Raw genomic sequence first — 18806 nt, forward strand, 5'->3', positions numbered from 1 at the left:
GTTTTGTAGGGATGGATGAGGATATTGTGCAGGTTCGGTGCGTGGTGAATAGTGTTGTTTGTGTGTATGGGGGAGGGGGAGGGGGGATGGGGGGGGGTGTAGTAGTGTGTAGGCCATTTCTGGGTACTATGAGAGGTAGTCAAAACACTGTCGAAGAATGTAATTCAGTTGGAGAGTGGAGTGTGGATCAGTGGAGGACACGGTTGGTCCCAGAACCTCTCCTGGAGTTCATCTCTCTCCTCACACCTACCACTCCTGCCTACTACATAATTCTTAAAGTCATAAATCCAACCACCCACGATACCTCATTGTGGCTGGTTACTGTGCCCACAGTGAGAGAATCTCTGGTCTTGTAGACCAACACCTTCAGCCTATTACATGCAACCTAGCCTCTTATATGAAATATATCAACCATTTCCTCCACTGGCTCTCCACAGTTTGTGTTCTTTTACCATATGGTGCCCTACTCATCACTACTGATGCCACCTCCCTTTACACTAACATCCCTAATGTCCATGGCCTTACCACATTGAACACTATCTTTCCCAATGCCGACGGATTCCAAACCAACAACTTCCTTCTTAGTTGCCACAACCAACTATATCCTCACCCACAATTACTTCTCCTTCAAAGGCATTACCTACAAACAAATCTGGGATACAGCTATGGGCACCCAACATAACACCATCCTATGCCAACCTATTCATGGGCCATTTAGAGGAATCCTTTCTAAACACCCAGAATCCTTAACCCCTCACCTGGTTCAGATTAACTGATGAAATATTTCCGCTCTGGATCAAGGGTGAGGACACACTATCCACATTCCTCCAGAACCTCTACACCCTCTCCCCATTCGCTTCACCTGGTCCTACTCAACCCATCAAGCCTTCCTTGATGTTGACCACCTCACAGATGGCTACATCGGTACCTCTGTCCATGTCAAACCCACCAACCGCTAGCATTACCTCCATTTCAACAGCAGTCACCCATTCCGTACCAAGAAGTCCTTTCCATACCTGTGACCGTCGCATCTGCAATGATGAGCAGTCCCTCTCAAAATACACCGAGGGTCTCACTGAGGCCTTTACAGATGAAGATGAGTAGCTTTCTTCAGAAATTCTGAAGGAAAACTATTCATGTAACATGGACCGTTGATTCTTGTTTTCAAAACACAAATGGATCCCAGAGTTTCATTCGGCATGGATTACCTAAACTGATTGAAATTATTCTTCACCAAGCTGAACACGCTCACACTCTGCATTGTTGTGTGGTAGAGTCAAAACAGAAAGTATTAGCCTGGATAACCTATCGTACGTAGGAATACATCAGCTCCACGAATGCTCATCAATCGATCCCATTTGGTATCGTCTGTCAAGTTCTCACTCTCAACAGTAGTAGAGTCATCAATCTGCAAAATGAATCAATTTTCCTACTGCTATCCTTCATTGTCACATTGGATATGTGTTTAACGGATTTAATATGATTTATTAATTCAGTTCTTCCTCCGTAAGCAACATTTATATCACACAAACACATGAACAGAACGCTAATGTTGCATCTGTCCGTGATCGCATCATACACAGAAATTCAGCAGAATATGCATCCCTGAAAGACTGATGATATCGTTTATTAGTTGAACTCATCATGAAAACACTAAATCACACAAAAATTCGTCACACAATTGCACGAATACCAGAATATACAGCAAACACTGCATATTAGCAAGCACAAAAAAACCTTTCCCGCTAACATGCAGTTGAAGCACAAAGAGAATGCAGCAATAAACTGTGAGATGTGATTATCGATAGAATTTTTGATCAACTTTTGCCGGAACTGTTTCAAACACAAAGAGTAAATGAAAAAAGCGCAGCGATATTCTGGGAGAAAGGAATGTCGATAATATTGTCAGTTGTACTTCGAATTTCACTCTCATCTCAGAATAGCGGCTATTATCGAAAGTCAAAACTGAAATGCGATATGAATGCAATGGGTGGGAAACAGCCCAGAAGTTGGGGAAAAAAATTATGTTCATCCAAAAAACCGGAAGACTACCCCAAAATCCGGAAATCATCTGGGAAAACTGAAAAACTTGGCAAGTATGCTTATCTTTCCAATCACCCACCAACTCTCAACAAAGTCCCACCATCCGGTCACAGAGGCGCATTCCTCTTGTGACGTAGTACCATCCAGGACTGGAGCAACCGAATTACATTCTCCACCAAGGTTTCAACAGTCTCTCGTCATGTCCTGAAGTGAGAAATGTCCTACCCACTATCCCGCCTCCCCCCCTCCCCCCCTCCCAAACAGCACTACTCGCCGCCCACCAAACCTGCACAATATCCTCATCCATCCCTACAGAAACCTGCTCCCAACCCCTTGACTCGTGGGTCATACCCCTGTAATAGGCCTCAATGCAATACCTGCCCCATACATCCTCCCACCACCACCTACTTTAATCTGGCCACAAACATCTCTTAAGCCATCAAAGGCAGGGCTACCTCTGAAACCGGTCATGTGATCTACAACCTAAGTTGCAACCACTGTGCTGCATTTTATGGAGGCATGACTACCAACAAGCTGTCTGTCAGCATGAATGGCCACCGACAAACTGCGGCCAAGAAACAAGTGGACCACCCTGTTGCTGATAACACTGCCAAACATTACATCCTTCATTTCAATGACTGCTTCACAGCATGTGCCACATGGATCCTTCCCTCAAACACCAGCTTTTCTGAATTGCGCAGGTGGGAATTTTCCCTGTGATATATCCTACATTCCCATAATCCTCCTGTCCTCAACATTCGTTAATCACTGTCCTCCCCCACCCAGCCCCTTCCCTGTTCCCATTCCAGCATTACACAGCCCTCATTACACCATCACACCCACCCTTTTTACTTCTCTCCTTTTCCACTAACCCTCCCCCTCTCTTCCCTACCCACCACCTAACCTCTCAACTGTACCTTGCGGCCCTACCCTCTCTCCACCTCGTCCCTGAACACTCCCGCAGCAGCACTTTACCCTGCCCCATCCTTATCCTGCTAACCCTCCTCCTCCCAGCTCCAGCCTCTCCCTTACCTCCACCTAGTTACCTCTCCAATCACGTGCTGCTGTTTATCGTCTGGTTTCAGCTGCCAGAGACTGGTCATGTGTGTGAGCATGATCAGTGTGTGTGTGTGGCCTTTTTCATACAATGGCCTTGTTGGCCGAAAGCTTATTGTGTGAGGGTTTTTTTTGTTGTCCCTATCAGCAACTCAGCATCCCTGGTATATGATGAGTATCAACTATCCTTTTTATAATACAGAAACCTTGTAAGTCAATTAACCTGTTTTTTTACACTTACTGAGGGATGAATCACGTTTTCCATCAACACTGCAGCGACTCCACTGAGCCAAGGTATGTATTGCCACAAAATTTGCACCATATTCACAATTAGGATTTGTCAGAACCCCACGCAACTTTGGTATAAGATCAGGAGATCGACCAGAATATGGTCCTAAGAAAACACGTTTCTGGTCATAGTCATTGGCGTGCAAGTTGTCCCAAATAACAGGTGGCCTTCGAAGAACATCCGTTATTTCTTCAATTGATTCCACTGTAAGCAGACGTGAAATGACTTTTGAACCTGCAACAGAGAGTAAAACCGTTTTAATAAAGTTACAATTGAATAATAGAAATTTGGAAAAAATGGCCATGTTTCAGTCATAATATACTAAGATCAAGTGTCTCTGAGCCTATAAAAGATGTAATACGTTGGAAACAACAGTCAGATAAACAAATATACAACATGTATAACATGAAGTTCTGAAAATTGTCCAAAACATGAGGATTCCATTCCTACACATCATAATTCAGTACAGCTTTATTCAACAATTGTAAAATACATACGCTACAATTTTTCAAATCCATAAAAAATTGGAATTAACAGAATTGTCCTATTGCAACCTCCAGAAAATTGTGGATTAAATGAGTTTTGGTCATAATTTTTCTACAAACAGTAATTGTAGAACACACACAGTAATCACTAAACTGACTGATACTATACTGTAGTATATTTGTCATCAACATGTAAATATTATATACACAGCTTAGAAAGTTATCGTCAGCCTACCACACATAACTGAAACATTAAAAATTATAAAATCAGTAGAAACTATTTTATCTTTGCAACAAACAATGGGGCATACATTTTCACAAGTGCATAGATCACAATGAAAATAATGTTAAAATTCAAACCTGTCCACATAATATCAATCTCAGGTGCCAGTTTTGCTCCAAGAGTATTAAGATATTCTGAATTTTGCACATTAGGTGTCGCTCTAGCTGCGCAGTACTGAGTGGGACATAACATAAAGCGTGGCTGCCCCAGGTGTTGGAAAACCTCGTTACTGACAGACACCTACAAAGAAATTAATACAGACATGTAATGTGGCTTAACAAAGTAGGAATGACATCTATTTTTCACCATAATTTGTTTGAAGGAGGCCACAGTATTTGTTAACAGACAGTTTGCTTTGAATTTTATAGCACTAAGCAACAGCAACCTAAGCAATGGAGTAGGACATATTCATTATTCAAGTGAGTCAGCTGAAATCACAAAAACAACAAAACTAACCTCAAACCTTGATGTGAAAGTGAGGCAAGAAAGCAATAACAAAACTAGTCAAGAAATTTCCAGAATGAAATTTTCACTCTGCAGCGGAGTTTGCACTCATGTGAAACTTCCTGGCAGAGCACTTGTCCGCAAAAGGCAAAGGTCCCAAGTTTGAGTCTCGGTCCAGCACACAGCTTTAATCTGCCAGGAAGTTTCTAGTCAAGAAATTTGACTAGAGGTGTTTATTTCAATTAAAAGAAAAAAAGCCATTTACTGAGTAAAAAGTCCAAAACAGGATAAACAAAAGTCTGAAGAAGTATTTAAAGCATTTGGAAACAACTAGGAGTCATTCCCAGGATTTAGATTTTAAACAATGTAGTCTTTGATGAATTCTCGTGCATGAACTACACCTGCTGCATCTGAATTAGAATTCGAAGAAGACTATCGGCTATCCTATAGCCAGTCAGTTTGATAACGGTAACTGGAATAACCAAATATGAAGCTTCGTTAAAAATAATAAATTGGATAAAGAAACAAAAAGTAAGTACAGAAAAAGCACAGAAAGCGTACGGGATAGGATGTAGATAAATAGGAGCCTTATGGCTAATGTCACTAAGTGAAAGCTACGGAAAGAGAGACCAGACTGGAGAAATAGGAGACAAGGGTGTTTACAGCTGACTAGCAGACATTATAGAAAGCAAGAAAAGGGTGTACCAATCCATTACTTGTTTGGAGAAAACTGTAAAATGGTAAAATGATTTGAACAGTCATTCCAAATCTCTCTTTGTGGCGTAATGTAGTAATCTTGAGAGTTTTTTAAATTGTATATACCATAGCTACATGTTTGTCAACATTACCTGTGCATGAGCGAAAGACTGGAAAACTTCTTTATCAGCTTCTGACATTTCAGGTTCTATATCATCAAACAAGAGTGCAAATGCAGAGCAACCAAACTGAGAGACCTGTAAACAAATGAAACTAATAAATCATTCCCCCCAATTCATTGCAAACAAAAGCATCATTCAATTTAAATTTCCACATAGTTTGAAGGATATGATTAAAGTTCATTTATCTACTAGTTCAAACAGTAATGCACAGCTGTTCTGTACACACATATTCCTTGATAAGAAAACAACATACTTGTTAAAACATGATTGTGTTCATTGCTTTCCTTTAATTATTTTGTACTAGGAAGTAAACTCTCCAAATAAAAAGTACTGAAAAGCGAAGCAAATACAACCAAATACAGCCAGCTATAAATACCACATACAGTAATATATTAGTAGGAAACTGCTTTGAGCTGCCTTTCCTGAGGGCGTAACAGATAAAAACATCAAATGTGCATGAAGCAGTAATCACATTGTCAATCAAAAGGAAAACGTTTAAAACATTTCAATACAACGTAAAATTTGCTTACCGTATTTACTCAAATCTAAGCCGCAATTTTTTTCCGGTTTTTGTAATCCAAAAAACCACCTGCGCCTTAGAATCGAGTGCAAAGTAAGCGGATGTTCTGAAAAATGTTGGTAGGTGCCGCCACAACTAACTTCTGCCGCCGAATATATGTAGCGCTACATAGGCATACTTAGCAGGCACAAAGATAAATACTGGCGCAAAAATCTCTGTGTAGAGAGAGAGAGAGAGAGAGAGAGAGAGAGAAAGAGAGAGAGAGAGAGAGAGAGAGAGGTGGAAGACGAGCTTTTTTCTCCGCTCCGAGTTTCGACCACTGGATTTTCATACATTATCCAACGAAGTAAATACAAATTCTGTATTGTTCATCTTCAACTGTAGCAGCATTTCAATGTACTACGAAAATCCGACTGGCAAGACTGTTTGGGATGTGTGTCAATATGGCTAACTCTACGATTTGAATTTTTTCCTACCTGTGAGAAGAGATGGTTGCTAATACAAACTTTTATGAATTGTGAATCACAGGCAGTATTCTCTTCACCATAAGAATAATACGAATATAAACATTTTGCCATGCATTCTTTCATGTTTGCTGCTATCTCATTTAAATCCTGTCTGCCTAATAAACTACGAAACTAGAGTGAGACAACAGCAAACGCGGAAGAATATACATATCATGTCATGTTTATATCCGTATTATTCTTATGCCTAATAGTGATACAATCAGAAATGAAGCATGGCAGTTGACTAGATTTTTAAATCTAAGATGACTTTAATTTCTGCGCAGAATGTAATGTACCGGTACCAAAGAGGCGTCTGCAAAGATTTTCAAACGGAGAAAAATTTTCGCTGAACTCTCATTCAGAACATCTTCTATCATACACAGTCTATTATTTGGTTCTAGTTGATCATTATCAAAGAAAGCAGCAGTGTAAGTAACAACAAATAGCAGTCTCTTGCCATTGTTTCGCTAATGAAACGATTCCTCTCTTTTTTTTATTGTAAGCGGCAGTAGCGCGCACAAAAGCAAGCTATGCCGCGAGCGGCGACAGGTCGTAAACACTCATCATCAGAATGCGACAAACAATGCATGACACAGTACAGTAATGCATTTTCAACTTAGAGTGGTGTAAACACCTATAACAAAAAGAACGGCACTTATCAGATCAAAGAAAAATAAGCAATCACTTCAAACTAGATGAAGCACGTGAAAAAGGAAGGGTACCGTACCCGTATAAATAAGGACACAGCGCCTGATGCATAGCAATGGCTACCTGGTAAAGCTTAACTGCTAAGCTTACGACTCAAACCAAACTACTGTAGCTGTATCGTCATTCATTCGACCTAAATTGTGCCTCATATTACAATGGACCAACTTTGTTTCGATTTGGAGGTGGAGCCTAAAACTTTTCTCTCCCCTTGAATTTCGAGTCTCAAATTTCAGGTGCGGCTTAAATTCGGGAAAATTTTTATTCCTCGATTTCGAGTCTCATTTTTCATGTGGAGCTTAGATTCGAGTGCGGCTTAGATTCGAGTAAATACGGAAAAAAAAAAAAAAAAAAAAAACAGGAAAACATAAAGCTGTAAATTGATTCAATAGACGCCTTTCGGGGAGGTATCTTTTTATGAAAGTAGTAACTGTAAAACACTTGCGGCATTTAAAACTATCCTAATTTACTGAGGAAACCACTGCAGTTCAAACAAAGCCTTGTGAAGATTTTACTAAGTGCGCGCGCGCGTGTGTGTGTGTGTGTGTGTGTGTGTGTGTGTGTGTGTGTGTGTGTGTGTGTGTGTGTGTGTGGGGGGGGGGGGGGGGGGGGGCAATTACCACTGCTCAAAAGCCAATTAAATTATAAGTACCATTATAAACTAGCTGCCTAAGGTAGTTGGCAGATTAGAGGCAGGCAAAATGTGTCATATCCATTGATACCAAGTACAATAAATTACTGCAGTGCTCATATCTGCTTTGAGCCAAAGTGAAACATGTGATACCTCTTGTTTCTATGATTTTTACACGTAAGTTTAGTAAACACCAATAACACCAACAAGAATGAATTTTTATGACACATAAAGAAACGCTCATAAAACTTCAGTAATCTCGTGCTGCAAAAGAAATTCTAGAATCCTGTTCAAAATAAGTGTTATGCAGAGACTGTAGCAATAAAATTTTTACTTTATTATAATCCCTCCCATTGACCATGTCAATCAGGTTATTAATTTCAGTCAATGATGACCATCTTCAGACCTTAAATACACACACAGAGGTGACATACAAATATATCCAAATTACACAAATTATGAATAAGAAATCCATTTAAGTAACACAGAAACATTTCCATACCTAAGTGGAGTCAGTATAATAAACATACTGTGTCTTTATCTATAAAAATGGTGCAATCACAATGATTATCCACAAAAGCTTCATTACAAAGTTAATGTATCTACTCAGGTGTGAGAGTGCTTCCGTGTAGCTTAAACTGATTTCTGATACTGTATTTGTGTAATTTGGATATATTTGTAAGTCATCACTGACTGAAATGAAAAACCTGACTTATAAACGCTTGTGGTCTGCAATTGTAATTATAATAAAATAAATATTTCCTTAATTGCTGGAAAACTATACTGCGTCACACCTTGTAAATGAACTATATTAGCTTGGAAAGAAGCTAAGAGATAATCAGTCTTCACATACAATGTCTGCGGAGGACGGGGACTAATTATGGTCTGAGAAACTCTCAGCTATATACACTAACCCATGGCTTCTGAGTATGAATGTAGAAAATTAGGGGGTTGAAATCACAAAACTCACAAGGAGAGGTCCCCAATGGTGGGATCAACTTTTTGAAAGCATCTACACAGTAATGTACATTAAGATCCCAGACACCACACACTGTAGCCATTCACTGCTGAACCCTCGTTTGCGAATAGTTGACGGAAATAAAATTCAGAATTTTGCACGACCTTCAATAGTGTTAAAAAAGTGTTGCTGTGTAGATTGGCTGAGTGCTGTAATGGGGAGAATAATGCTTTAACGTGTAGAAGGCTGCAGGTTCAAACCTTATCAAGTAATTCTTTTTTTTTATATATATATGTTTAAATCTTTATAAACTTGACTTTGATCATTAGTTTTATTGAATTAAGTCTTTAAATGTAATTTTATATTTCTATTCCTTTGTCACATCATTTTGATAATCATATCAACTTCTTCATTTGCACTCATTTTTTTCCCTATCATTCTCTTTCCGTTTGAAATCTTTGTTCATGTGATTTTCATTAATTTTATGTACTAATTTCGATTTAATTTCCTCTTTTGTTTAAATCTTCATATGTGTTATTTTGTCCATAGTTCAATAGAAATTTAGGCTTTGTTTTAAATGTTTGTATGATGATTACCATTCAAAAAAATTCACATTGCATAACAAAAAATACATTTCTGAAACCACGGCACAGTCAATATACAAGCATTGTTCAATAAGTAATGCCCCACATTTTTTAAAAAAGCTCTTAATATTCAATGACAGAAATCCTCGTTGGTGCTTCAAATTTGATGTTTGTTCTGTGCGCTGGTGAAGCTTCAAACCTTTCTGGCAGATTACAATACAGCGTCAAAATGGCGCCTACATACGCCTCATGTTACAAGCAGCATGCTGTTACTGAATTCTTGTGTGCAGAAAAAGAAACTGTGGTGAACATCCATAAACATTTTTGTGCAGTGTATGGCAATGCTGCAGTTGAAAGGAGTACAGTTGGGCGTTGGTTAAAGAAAGTCGGGAACTGCAGAAACAGAGCTCCATGATCATTCACTCTCATGGTGTCCTGTCACAGCCACTGCTCCAGACATGATGAATCATGCGGATATCATTATTTGTACCGACCAGCGTTATCACAACTTGACAACTGGCTCTACAGTTGCCGGCCAGAATTGGAAGTGCATCTGCAGTGATCAAGACTCTCGGATATTCATAGAGGTGCTCACAATGGGTTCCATGAATGCTCACAGAGGACCACAAGATTCAAAGAAAGGCCATTCCTTCTGAATTGTTAGAGTGTTCTGAGACCGACGCAGAGGCCTTTCTGTCATGGATCGTAACGTTGGTCGAAAGCTGGGTGCACCACTTTGCACCAGAAACAAAAAGGCAGTCCATGGGGTGACATCATCCTCATTCACTACAAAAGAAGAAATTCAAGACAACACCCTCTGGAGGAGAAGTCATAGTGACAGTCTTCCGGGATTGTGATGGTGTCATTCTTATGGATGTGATACGAAGTAGGTTAACCATCAATTCAGAGGCATATGTGAAGACTTTGAATAAACTCAAGAACGGTTCCCAACATGTTCGATCGGACAAGGATCCAGCAGAAATCTTGCTCCAACACAATAATGCATGCCCAGAAACAAGTCTGAGAACCCGGGAACACATCACCAAATTGGGTTGGACATCACTGCCTCATCTACCCTGACACCCCTGGACTTCCATCTCTTTAGGCCGCTTGAAGATTCTTTATGGGGAACAGACTTTCAAGATGACGAGAGTGTCTGTCATGCAGTGAAAACATGGCTATGCCTATAGGACAAGAGCTTTTACCAGCAGGGAATACATGCTCTTCCACAATGTTGGCATATGGCCATAGAACTTGACAGAAACTGCACAGAAAAATAGGACATGGACAAGACATGTTGATGTATATTGTCATCAAATTCTGACTCTTAACAATATATATTTCTGAGGAAAAAATGTGGGGTATTATTTATTGAGTAACCCTCATAAATAGATTATTTCATCTTTTGTTTTTAACTGACAGATAAGTATTTTCACTTATTCTAATATCAAAACAAATAAATATAATTGAATTTTCATTCACAAAAATTCCAAGTGGAAAAAGAATGGATAGAAAGAAATATGAGGGTAAATGAAGAAGTTCATATGATGTTCAAAATGATACGACAATGGAATAAAAATATAAAATTATATTTAAAGCACTTAATTGAATAAAACTAATGATCAAAGTTATTTTGATAAAGATTTAAAAAAGAAAAATAAATTTCAATCACCTCGCAAGGTTTGACCCCCACAACTTTCTGCACGTGAAGATATCACTGTCCACTGAATCACAAAATCAATCTGCTCATTACTACTTTGTTTGACACTACTGAACGTCAAGTAATATACCACAGTATAGATAGTTTCAAAAAGTTTATCTTGCTGCTGGGGATATCTCCTTTAGTTTCTATGATTTTTATACAGAAGTTTAGTGAACACCGGTAAAGCCCATAATTTTAAAAACTACTTTTTAGCACCATTATGTAATATTTACATTACACCACTAATGCAACATTTTTAGTTATTGATCCATGAAAATCTCATGGTGCTATTAAATTAATGAAATTTAGTGAACAATATACTCAATTTGTCACTTCTAATTCTTCACCCTGGCATCTAGTCCATTTTAATTAACTTCAAGTACTACAATTTTTTTTCATTCAAGTAATCACCAGTACCCCGTTCTCATAAGCTGCATACAATTCCCTTTATCAAACATGCTGTTTATCACTGAACATTGTACATATGATATTGTCAGTTTCCCAGATTAACAACTAATTATACTGAATACATATGGTTGCTTGAAGATTCAGTTACAGATGGAAAGTTGTGATGCTATGAGGCATATGTTACCAAGCCATAGCTTCCACTGGGTGGCCTGGAAGAAAGGGTAAAGTTTAACTTCCCATTGAAAAAGATGGCACAGGTAACAGAGCATACAGAGATAAAAAAGGATCAACCGAGAAACTATTTCAATGCTACAGAAAATTCATTGTCGGGCATCAAACTGCACCTGTCTCTTTGCAAATAAGAGTACAATTCCTAATGATGTGTATTTCATAACGTAGAAGTTCTCAAAAGATCAAGCACATGGTACAGTAACAAAACACTGAACCTGCACTTTAAAATAGCATTTTCAAATGCTCATCTGGCCAAAATGGTTTACCTAATTAATTTAAGGCGAATGCTGACGAACTACAAAGACTTCTTCAGTGGCATTATTTCCTGATATTGTTACTACTAATACACACGCAATGCGTACAATGTGGTATCCTCCTGAGACATACAAACCTGTTCAAGTTTCCTCTTCAAAGCAGCTACCTCTTTGGCACTAGAATATGTTATGTCCAGGCCAGGAGAAAGAGCATAATAAAAAGTGATTCCATTTTCTTTTGCTGCAGTTATAAGACTCGTAAGATGTTCTGCTTCCTCCACTGTATACAACTCGCGCCAGTATGCCCTGTGTTTGTAGTCATCTTTTGGAGCATAGAGGTATGAATCCATTCCCCACTTTTTTAACCTGTAATGAGGCATTCAGGGTAATGAAAAATCGGAGAAAAAACAATCTAATTTATTTCAGTAAAAGATGATGAGAGGAAAAATTGTTCAAGAGACATATAAGAAAAGTGTGGAGTCAGTGCAGTGCTATCAACAATCAGGAGCATTTGATATACATTTTCTGACCTCAAAAAACACTTTTGCAATGGAGATCATGAACATATTTCTCATAAGGAGTCCAGAAGTTTGCTTGTTCTAAAAATGTTTTGATCTTACAGTTTATTAAGTAACCAATCCAACACTTTTTGATAGATCAAAATCTGATAGTAAACTCTGAGAGCAAGACTTGCATTTAAATATATGCATGTATACACAAATACACAGTGTCCTACCGAACTAAACTGTTGCGATGCTGCTGCCTGGCCCAGATAAACTTCAATGCTGGAACAATATAGTCAGCCAGGAGATTGTAACTGAGTGTGTGTGTGAGGAGGAAATTGTCTGAACAAAGGGGGGCAATAAAGTATGTCGGAAGATACAATACTCAGTAAAATAGTCATATCTCAAGGAGGAACTGAGAAAATTTAGCTGTGGGCAGGAGCATGTGGGGAACTGTGGGTCATGTTTAGAAGTTATTTACCTAGTGGATCACTTCCATTATGGGAAGGAGCCTCCAGTCTCAAGAAAAAGCAAAAGAAACAGCAACTACTGCATAACAGATGTAAAAATAACCATAGGACTTAAATATATAATAAATCTGTTTGTAATAAGGTGAATTTTTTAAGCATTTAGTGACTGCCATAATAGAACCTTAAAGCTACCTCTCACAAAACCTAAAGAAATCCTGTTAATGCATTAGAACTATCTGTGGCTTCAAAGTTAAGGTATCAAAACTAATGGATGACAAGAACAAGGAAATTGAGGGTAGGAAAGCAAAAGTTGATATACTGAACTTCATTTCAGATGTTCCTTTACAGAGGAAACACCCAAGTAATGCCACAGTTTACTCTGCTGTCACTGCAAAGATGAACAATGTTTAGTGTCAGTGGCATTGAGTTAACACTGAAATCACTAAAACTGAACAAGGATCTGGGGGCAAATGGAACTGCTGCCGGATTCTAAATAGAATCTGCAGGTTGGTTAGTTCCTCCCATAACTATAATACACTGTATATATGCCAAACAAAAAACTGTCCCCCAATGGTTGGAAGAAAGCACTGATTATGCTCACTTACAAGTGAGCTGCAGGTGTGATGTACAAAACTACCATACAGTACCACTGACATTCATCAGTTATAGAATCTTAGAACTTGTTCTGAACTCAAATGAAAAGTTGTATCTCAAACAAAATGACCTTCACCATGTTAGCCAGCATGGATTTCGAAAACAACGATCTTGCCAAACTCAACTTGCACTTTTCTAACATAGCACCCCGAAAGCCATCAATAAAGGGAAGCAGGTGGCTGCCATATTTCTTGGCTGCTGAAATGTCATTTTAATCAGTACCACACCAGTGCACATTAATGAGAACACAATTATATAAGGCAGACTTTGTCGTGGTCTCTAGTCCAAAGACTGCGTTGATACAGTTCCCCATACTAGTCTATCCTCTTCAAGCATTTTCATCTCTGCACAGTTACTGTAACCTACATTGATCTGAACTGGCTTACTGGATTCAAGCTATGGTCTCCATCTACTACTTTTATAACCCTGCACTTCCTGCCATTACCAAACTGAAGATACCCTGATGCTTCAAGATGTGCACTATCAAATAATACCTTTTCTTAGTCAAGCTGTGCCATAAATTTATTTTTTCCCGTTTTAATTCAGTACCTCTTCACTAGTTACTCAATCTACATGCCTAATCTTCAGAATTCTTTTGTAACATCAGATTTTGAAAGTTTGTATTCTTTCCTTGCCTGTCATCCATGTATTATTTCTGAGCAAAGGTACACTCCAAACAAATACCTTCAAAAAATACTTCGTAACATTTAGATTTACATTAGATGTTCTTCAGAAATGCTTTTCATGTTGTAGCCCAAATGCATTTTATTTACTCTCTACTTTGATTACCATCAGTTAGTTCACTGCACAAATAGCAAAAATCCTCTACTACTTTTAGTGTCTTGTTTATAAACTTAATTTTTTTCAGCATCACCTGATTTAATTAACTTAATTCCATTATCCCCCCATGAACCATGGACCTTGCCTTTGGTGGGGAGGCTTGCGTGCCTCAACGATACAGATAGCTGTACCGTAGGTGCAAGCACAACGGAGCGGTATCTGTCGAGAGGCCAGACAAACGTGTGGTTCGTGAAGAGGGGCAGCAGCCTTTTCAGTAGTTGTAACGGCAACAGTCTGGATGACTGACTGATCTGGCCTTGTAACACTAACCAAAGTGGCCTTGCTGTTCTGGTACTGCGAACGGCTGAAAGCAAGGGGAAACTACAGCCGTAATTTTTCCAGAGGGCATGCAGCTTTACTGAATGATTAAATGATGATGGCGTCCTCTTGGGTAGTATTCCGGAGGTAAAATAGTCCCCCATTCGGATCTCCGGGTGGGGACTACTCAAGAGGATGTCGTTATCAGGAGAAAGAAAACTGGTGTTCTACGGATCAGAGCATGGAATCTCAGATCCCTTAATCGGGCAGGTAGGTTAGAAAATTTAAAAAGGGAAATGGATAGGTTAAAGTTAGATATAGTGGGAATTAGTGAAGTTCGGTGGCAGGAGGAACAAGACTTTTGGTCAGGTGAATACAGGGTTATAAATACAAAATCAAATAGGGGTAATGGAGGAGTAGGTTTAATAATGAATAAAAAAATAGGAGTACGGGTAAGCTACTACAAACAGCATAGTGAACACATTATTGTGGCCAAGATAGAGACGAAGCCCACGCCTACTACAGTAGTACAAGTTTATATGCCAACTAGCTCTGCAGATGATGAAGAAATTGATGAAATGTATGATGAGATAAAAGAAATTATTCAGGTAGTGAAGGGGAACGCAAATTTAATAGTCATGGGTGACTGGAATTCGAAAGTAGGAAAAGGGAGAGAAGGAAACGTAGTAGGTGAATATGGATTGGGGGAGAGAAATGAAAGAGGAAGCCGCCTGCTAGAATTTTGTGCAGAGCATAACTTAATCATAGCTAACACTTGGTTCAAGAATCATGAAAGAAGGTTGTATACATGGAAGAACCCTGGAGATACTAAAAGGTATCAAATAGATTATATAATGGTAAGACAAGAGATTTAGGAACCAGGTTTTAAATTGTATGACATTTCCAGGGGCAGATGTGGACTCTGACCACAGTCTGTTGGTTATGAACTGTAGATTAAAACTGAAGAAACTGAAAAAAGGTGGGAATTTAAAGAGATGGGACCTGGATAAACTGAAAGAACCAGAGGTTGTACAGAGTTTCGGGGAGAGCATAAGGGAACAATTGACAGGAATGGGGGAAAGAAATACAGTAGAAGAAGAATGGGCAGCTTTGAGGGATGAAATAGTGAAGGCAGCAGAGGATCAAATAGGTAAAAGACGAGGGCTAGTAGAAACCCTTGGGTAACAGAAGAAATATTGAATTTAATTGATGAAAGGAAAAAATATAAAAATGCAGTAAATGAAGCAGGCAAAATGGAATACAAACATCTCAAAAATGATATCGACAGGAAGTGCAAAATGGCTAAGCAGGGATGGCTAGATGATAAATGCAAGGATGTAGAGGCTTATCTCACTAGGGGTAAGATAGATACTGCCTAAAGCAAAATTAAAGAGACCTTTGGAGAAAGGAGAACCACTTGCATCTGTAATTAATATGCATCAGCATTTTGCAACCATTATGCTTTAAATGAACAGTTTGGCAATATTCATACTTGTCATGACCTACCTTCTTTGGAGCAGGAATTATTATACCGTTCTTGAAGTTTTATGGTTATTTTGTCTGTCTCATAAATCTTCAATACAAGGCGAAATAGTTGTCATGTGTGCCTCTCCCAAAGATCTCAGCAACTCTGATGTAATGTCATCTACTCCAGGGGACTTTTTTCGACCTGCGTCTTTCGAAGTTCTGCGAAAGTCCTCTCACAGCATCATATCTCCCACCTAATCTTCATTCATTTCCTCTTTCTCTTTCTATAATATTGTCTTCAAGTTAGTTTCCCTCATAGAGGCCCCCTATATATTGGTGGACAGTGTCTAACATCTTGAATAGGAAATACAGGCTGATCCGTAGACCATGCTGCTATAATCGAAACATGATCAACTAACGTCCTACAAAACTGCAGAAGGCAGGACCTGTCCCCTCCCCATGCTTTTCCATTAAGGGATTTCAAAATATTCAATGACTGGAAGCCCTTGTTCATAGGCCTTTCAGGTGTGGGAGCCAAGTTAATTTTGAGTCAAATAATAAAGCCAAAAAGCTCACAGTTTCCTGAAAATGTAAAATATTTTCCCCCATTGTGAACACTGGTTGATTAAAACTTCAATGAGCACAATTAAAATTGACAGACGTACTCTTCTCTGGTGAGAACCAAGAACCAGTTGTCTTGGCCCAGGTTACCAGCCTCCTGATGATCAGCTGTAGCAGCCTCATCATCAGTGTAAGATCAGAGGAAGAGTAGAAGATTGCGAAGTTTCTCTCTCTCTCTCTCTCTCTCTCTCTCTCTCTGTTCCTCTGGTGTTTCAGTCAAATTTGATCTGATGGACAGTATACCATGATTTGGAAGGAGGCAATATTAGTTCCATTATGGAAACCAGGCAAGGACCATAGCACCTCTACGAGTTACCAGAGTGTAGCCATACCAGTTACGTGGGTAAGCCTCGTGAATGCATGATCAACCACTGCCTCGTATGGCAACTCAAATCTCGAGGTCACCAGAGCCACCCCCAGTGCAGTTTCAGGTGCTACCATTCCACCCTTAACAGCTTAATCCTACTGGAGATGGTGATACGGGGGTCCTTCTTGCACTGAAACCATTTGATTTGTGTGTTTTTTGACCTTGAAGTCGTTGCCATTGCTATCAATGGGATTTCCTTCGCAGTCAGGAGCCCTGTCAAATGCCCTTTTGTGTGTGTGTGTGTGTGTGTGTGTGTGTGTACATTGATTGTTGACGAAGGCCTTAATGGCTGAAAGCTTTGTTTATTTCTGACAGTCTTTTTGTTGTGTCTATCTGCAACTCAGCATCTCCACTATATGGTGAGTAGCAACTTTCCTTTCCATAATACTGTTGTATTCCCTCCTGAATTTTCCACTGTTTTTTTACACAGATGATTTTAATGTCATTGCTTTACAGAGAGGATTACAGACAGTACTGAAGCTTCAGCTTTCAGTACTAGAGCTACCTTTACCTTATGATGACGATATGAGAGAAAAGGCATAAGGTTATCAACCTTTGAATGGACAGAGAGATCGCTTGTGGCATCTGACGAAGCATACATAAAGGATTAATGAAGATATGGTAAGAATAAAACCAATGTTTTCATGTTTATGCACTGCAACCTGAATCTTGCCCTACCTTGATCCACATTTCTCACTAATGCATCTTCTCATATAAAGCTTTGGACAGTACTTACTTTTGGAAGAGATCTTTTCGTTGCTCTGTTGTCCATGGCCTCCCATAGAATCCTTAAAAGTTAAAAATTGTACACATTAGTGACAAAAATGAAACAATGCAGGAAAACAATGAAACAGAGGATAAAAGAAATCAAACACGTTATTAAAAAACTGATACTTATTTGTACATACTAAATCGTCCAGGATTATGGAAGCAATTATCCGGAAAGGATATTGCTGTCATTATGTCATAGAATTCATCAAGTGCCCAAGCGTCTAAGACTTTTTCTTCTGAAATGATAAATTGCGATTTACATGTAGATCTTGCAGGAAACTTGACTGACTGCCTTTAGCCACAGAATTTTAAGGAATTACAAGAAGCTTTGTCTTCACATCAGCTACAGCTCTACAGTATTATCTACTAATGATGTCCCTACATGTTTGCTTTAAGTAAACTTAGTGATGTTGCGACTTCCTTTTCCATACAATCTCCTAAAACTTTGTAACCAGAGGGCACCACCTTGTAGATCACCCCCGGTAATGGTGCCCTGGCTCTCACGAGTAGTACTAAATTTTTTTAATAGTTTTTTTTCTCATACTTTTGCAAGTTTCATTTTGGCACGTATTTCAATGTTGTGTAAATCTTTCTTCCATTTATACAATTTACGTTAAGATTTTTTGAAATGAAACTGGCTTTCCACACTGCTTAACTTTAAGCACTTTCTCTCCCCTTTGTTTGATCAGAAAAATTACAGCCTGAAAGCTGTAAATGTCAATGTTTTCTTTGGGCTTGGAAGGTATTGCATTTTTGTTCTTGACTTTCATTTGCACAACGATCATCATTCAAACCATAATTGACGGAAGTGTCAGTTATTCCTAGTTACTTCTAATGTTTATAATGGATAACAAGATGTCTATACCATTCGAATGAAT

The 18806-nt window shown here is 38.9% G+C and overlaps 1 protein-coding gene across 1 annotated transcript in view; it reads right to left on the reverse strand.

Moving 5' to 3' along the window:
* Window positions 1–18806, reverse strand: part of LOC124605520 (protein O-GlcNAcase) — a 139688-nt gene that overhangs the window by 76529 nt on the left and 44353 nt on the right. The window contains exons 2-6 of the mRNA XM_047137263.1: window positions 17894–17945; window positions 12115–12343; window positions 5449–5553; window positions 4234–4396; window positions 3341–3622 (exon numbers count right to left, since the gene is read on the reverse strand). Of these exons, the coding sequence (XP_046993219.1) occupies window positions 3341–3622; window positions 4234–4396; window positions 5449–5553; window positions 12115–12343; window positions 17894–17945 (831 nt within the window). The remainder of the gene's footprint in view (window positions 1–3340; window positions 3623–4233; window positions 4397–5448; window positions 5554–12114; window positions 12344–17893; window positions 17946–18806) is intronic.

The sequence above is a fragment of the Schistocerca americana genome, chromosome 3, assembly GCF_021461395.2.
Source record: "Schistocerca americana isolate TAMUIC-IGC-003095 chromosome 3, iqSchAmer2.1, whole genome shotgun sequence".
Lineage (NCBI taxonomy): Eukaryota > Metazoa > Arthropoda > Insecta > Orthoptera > Acrididae > Schistocerca > Schistocerca americana.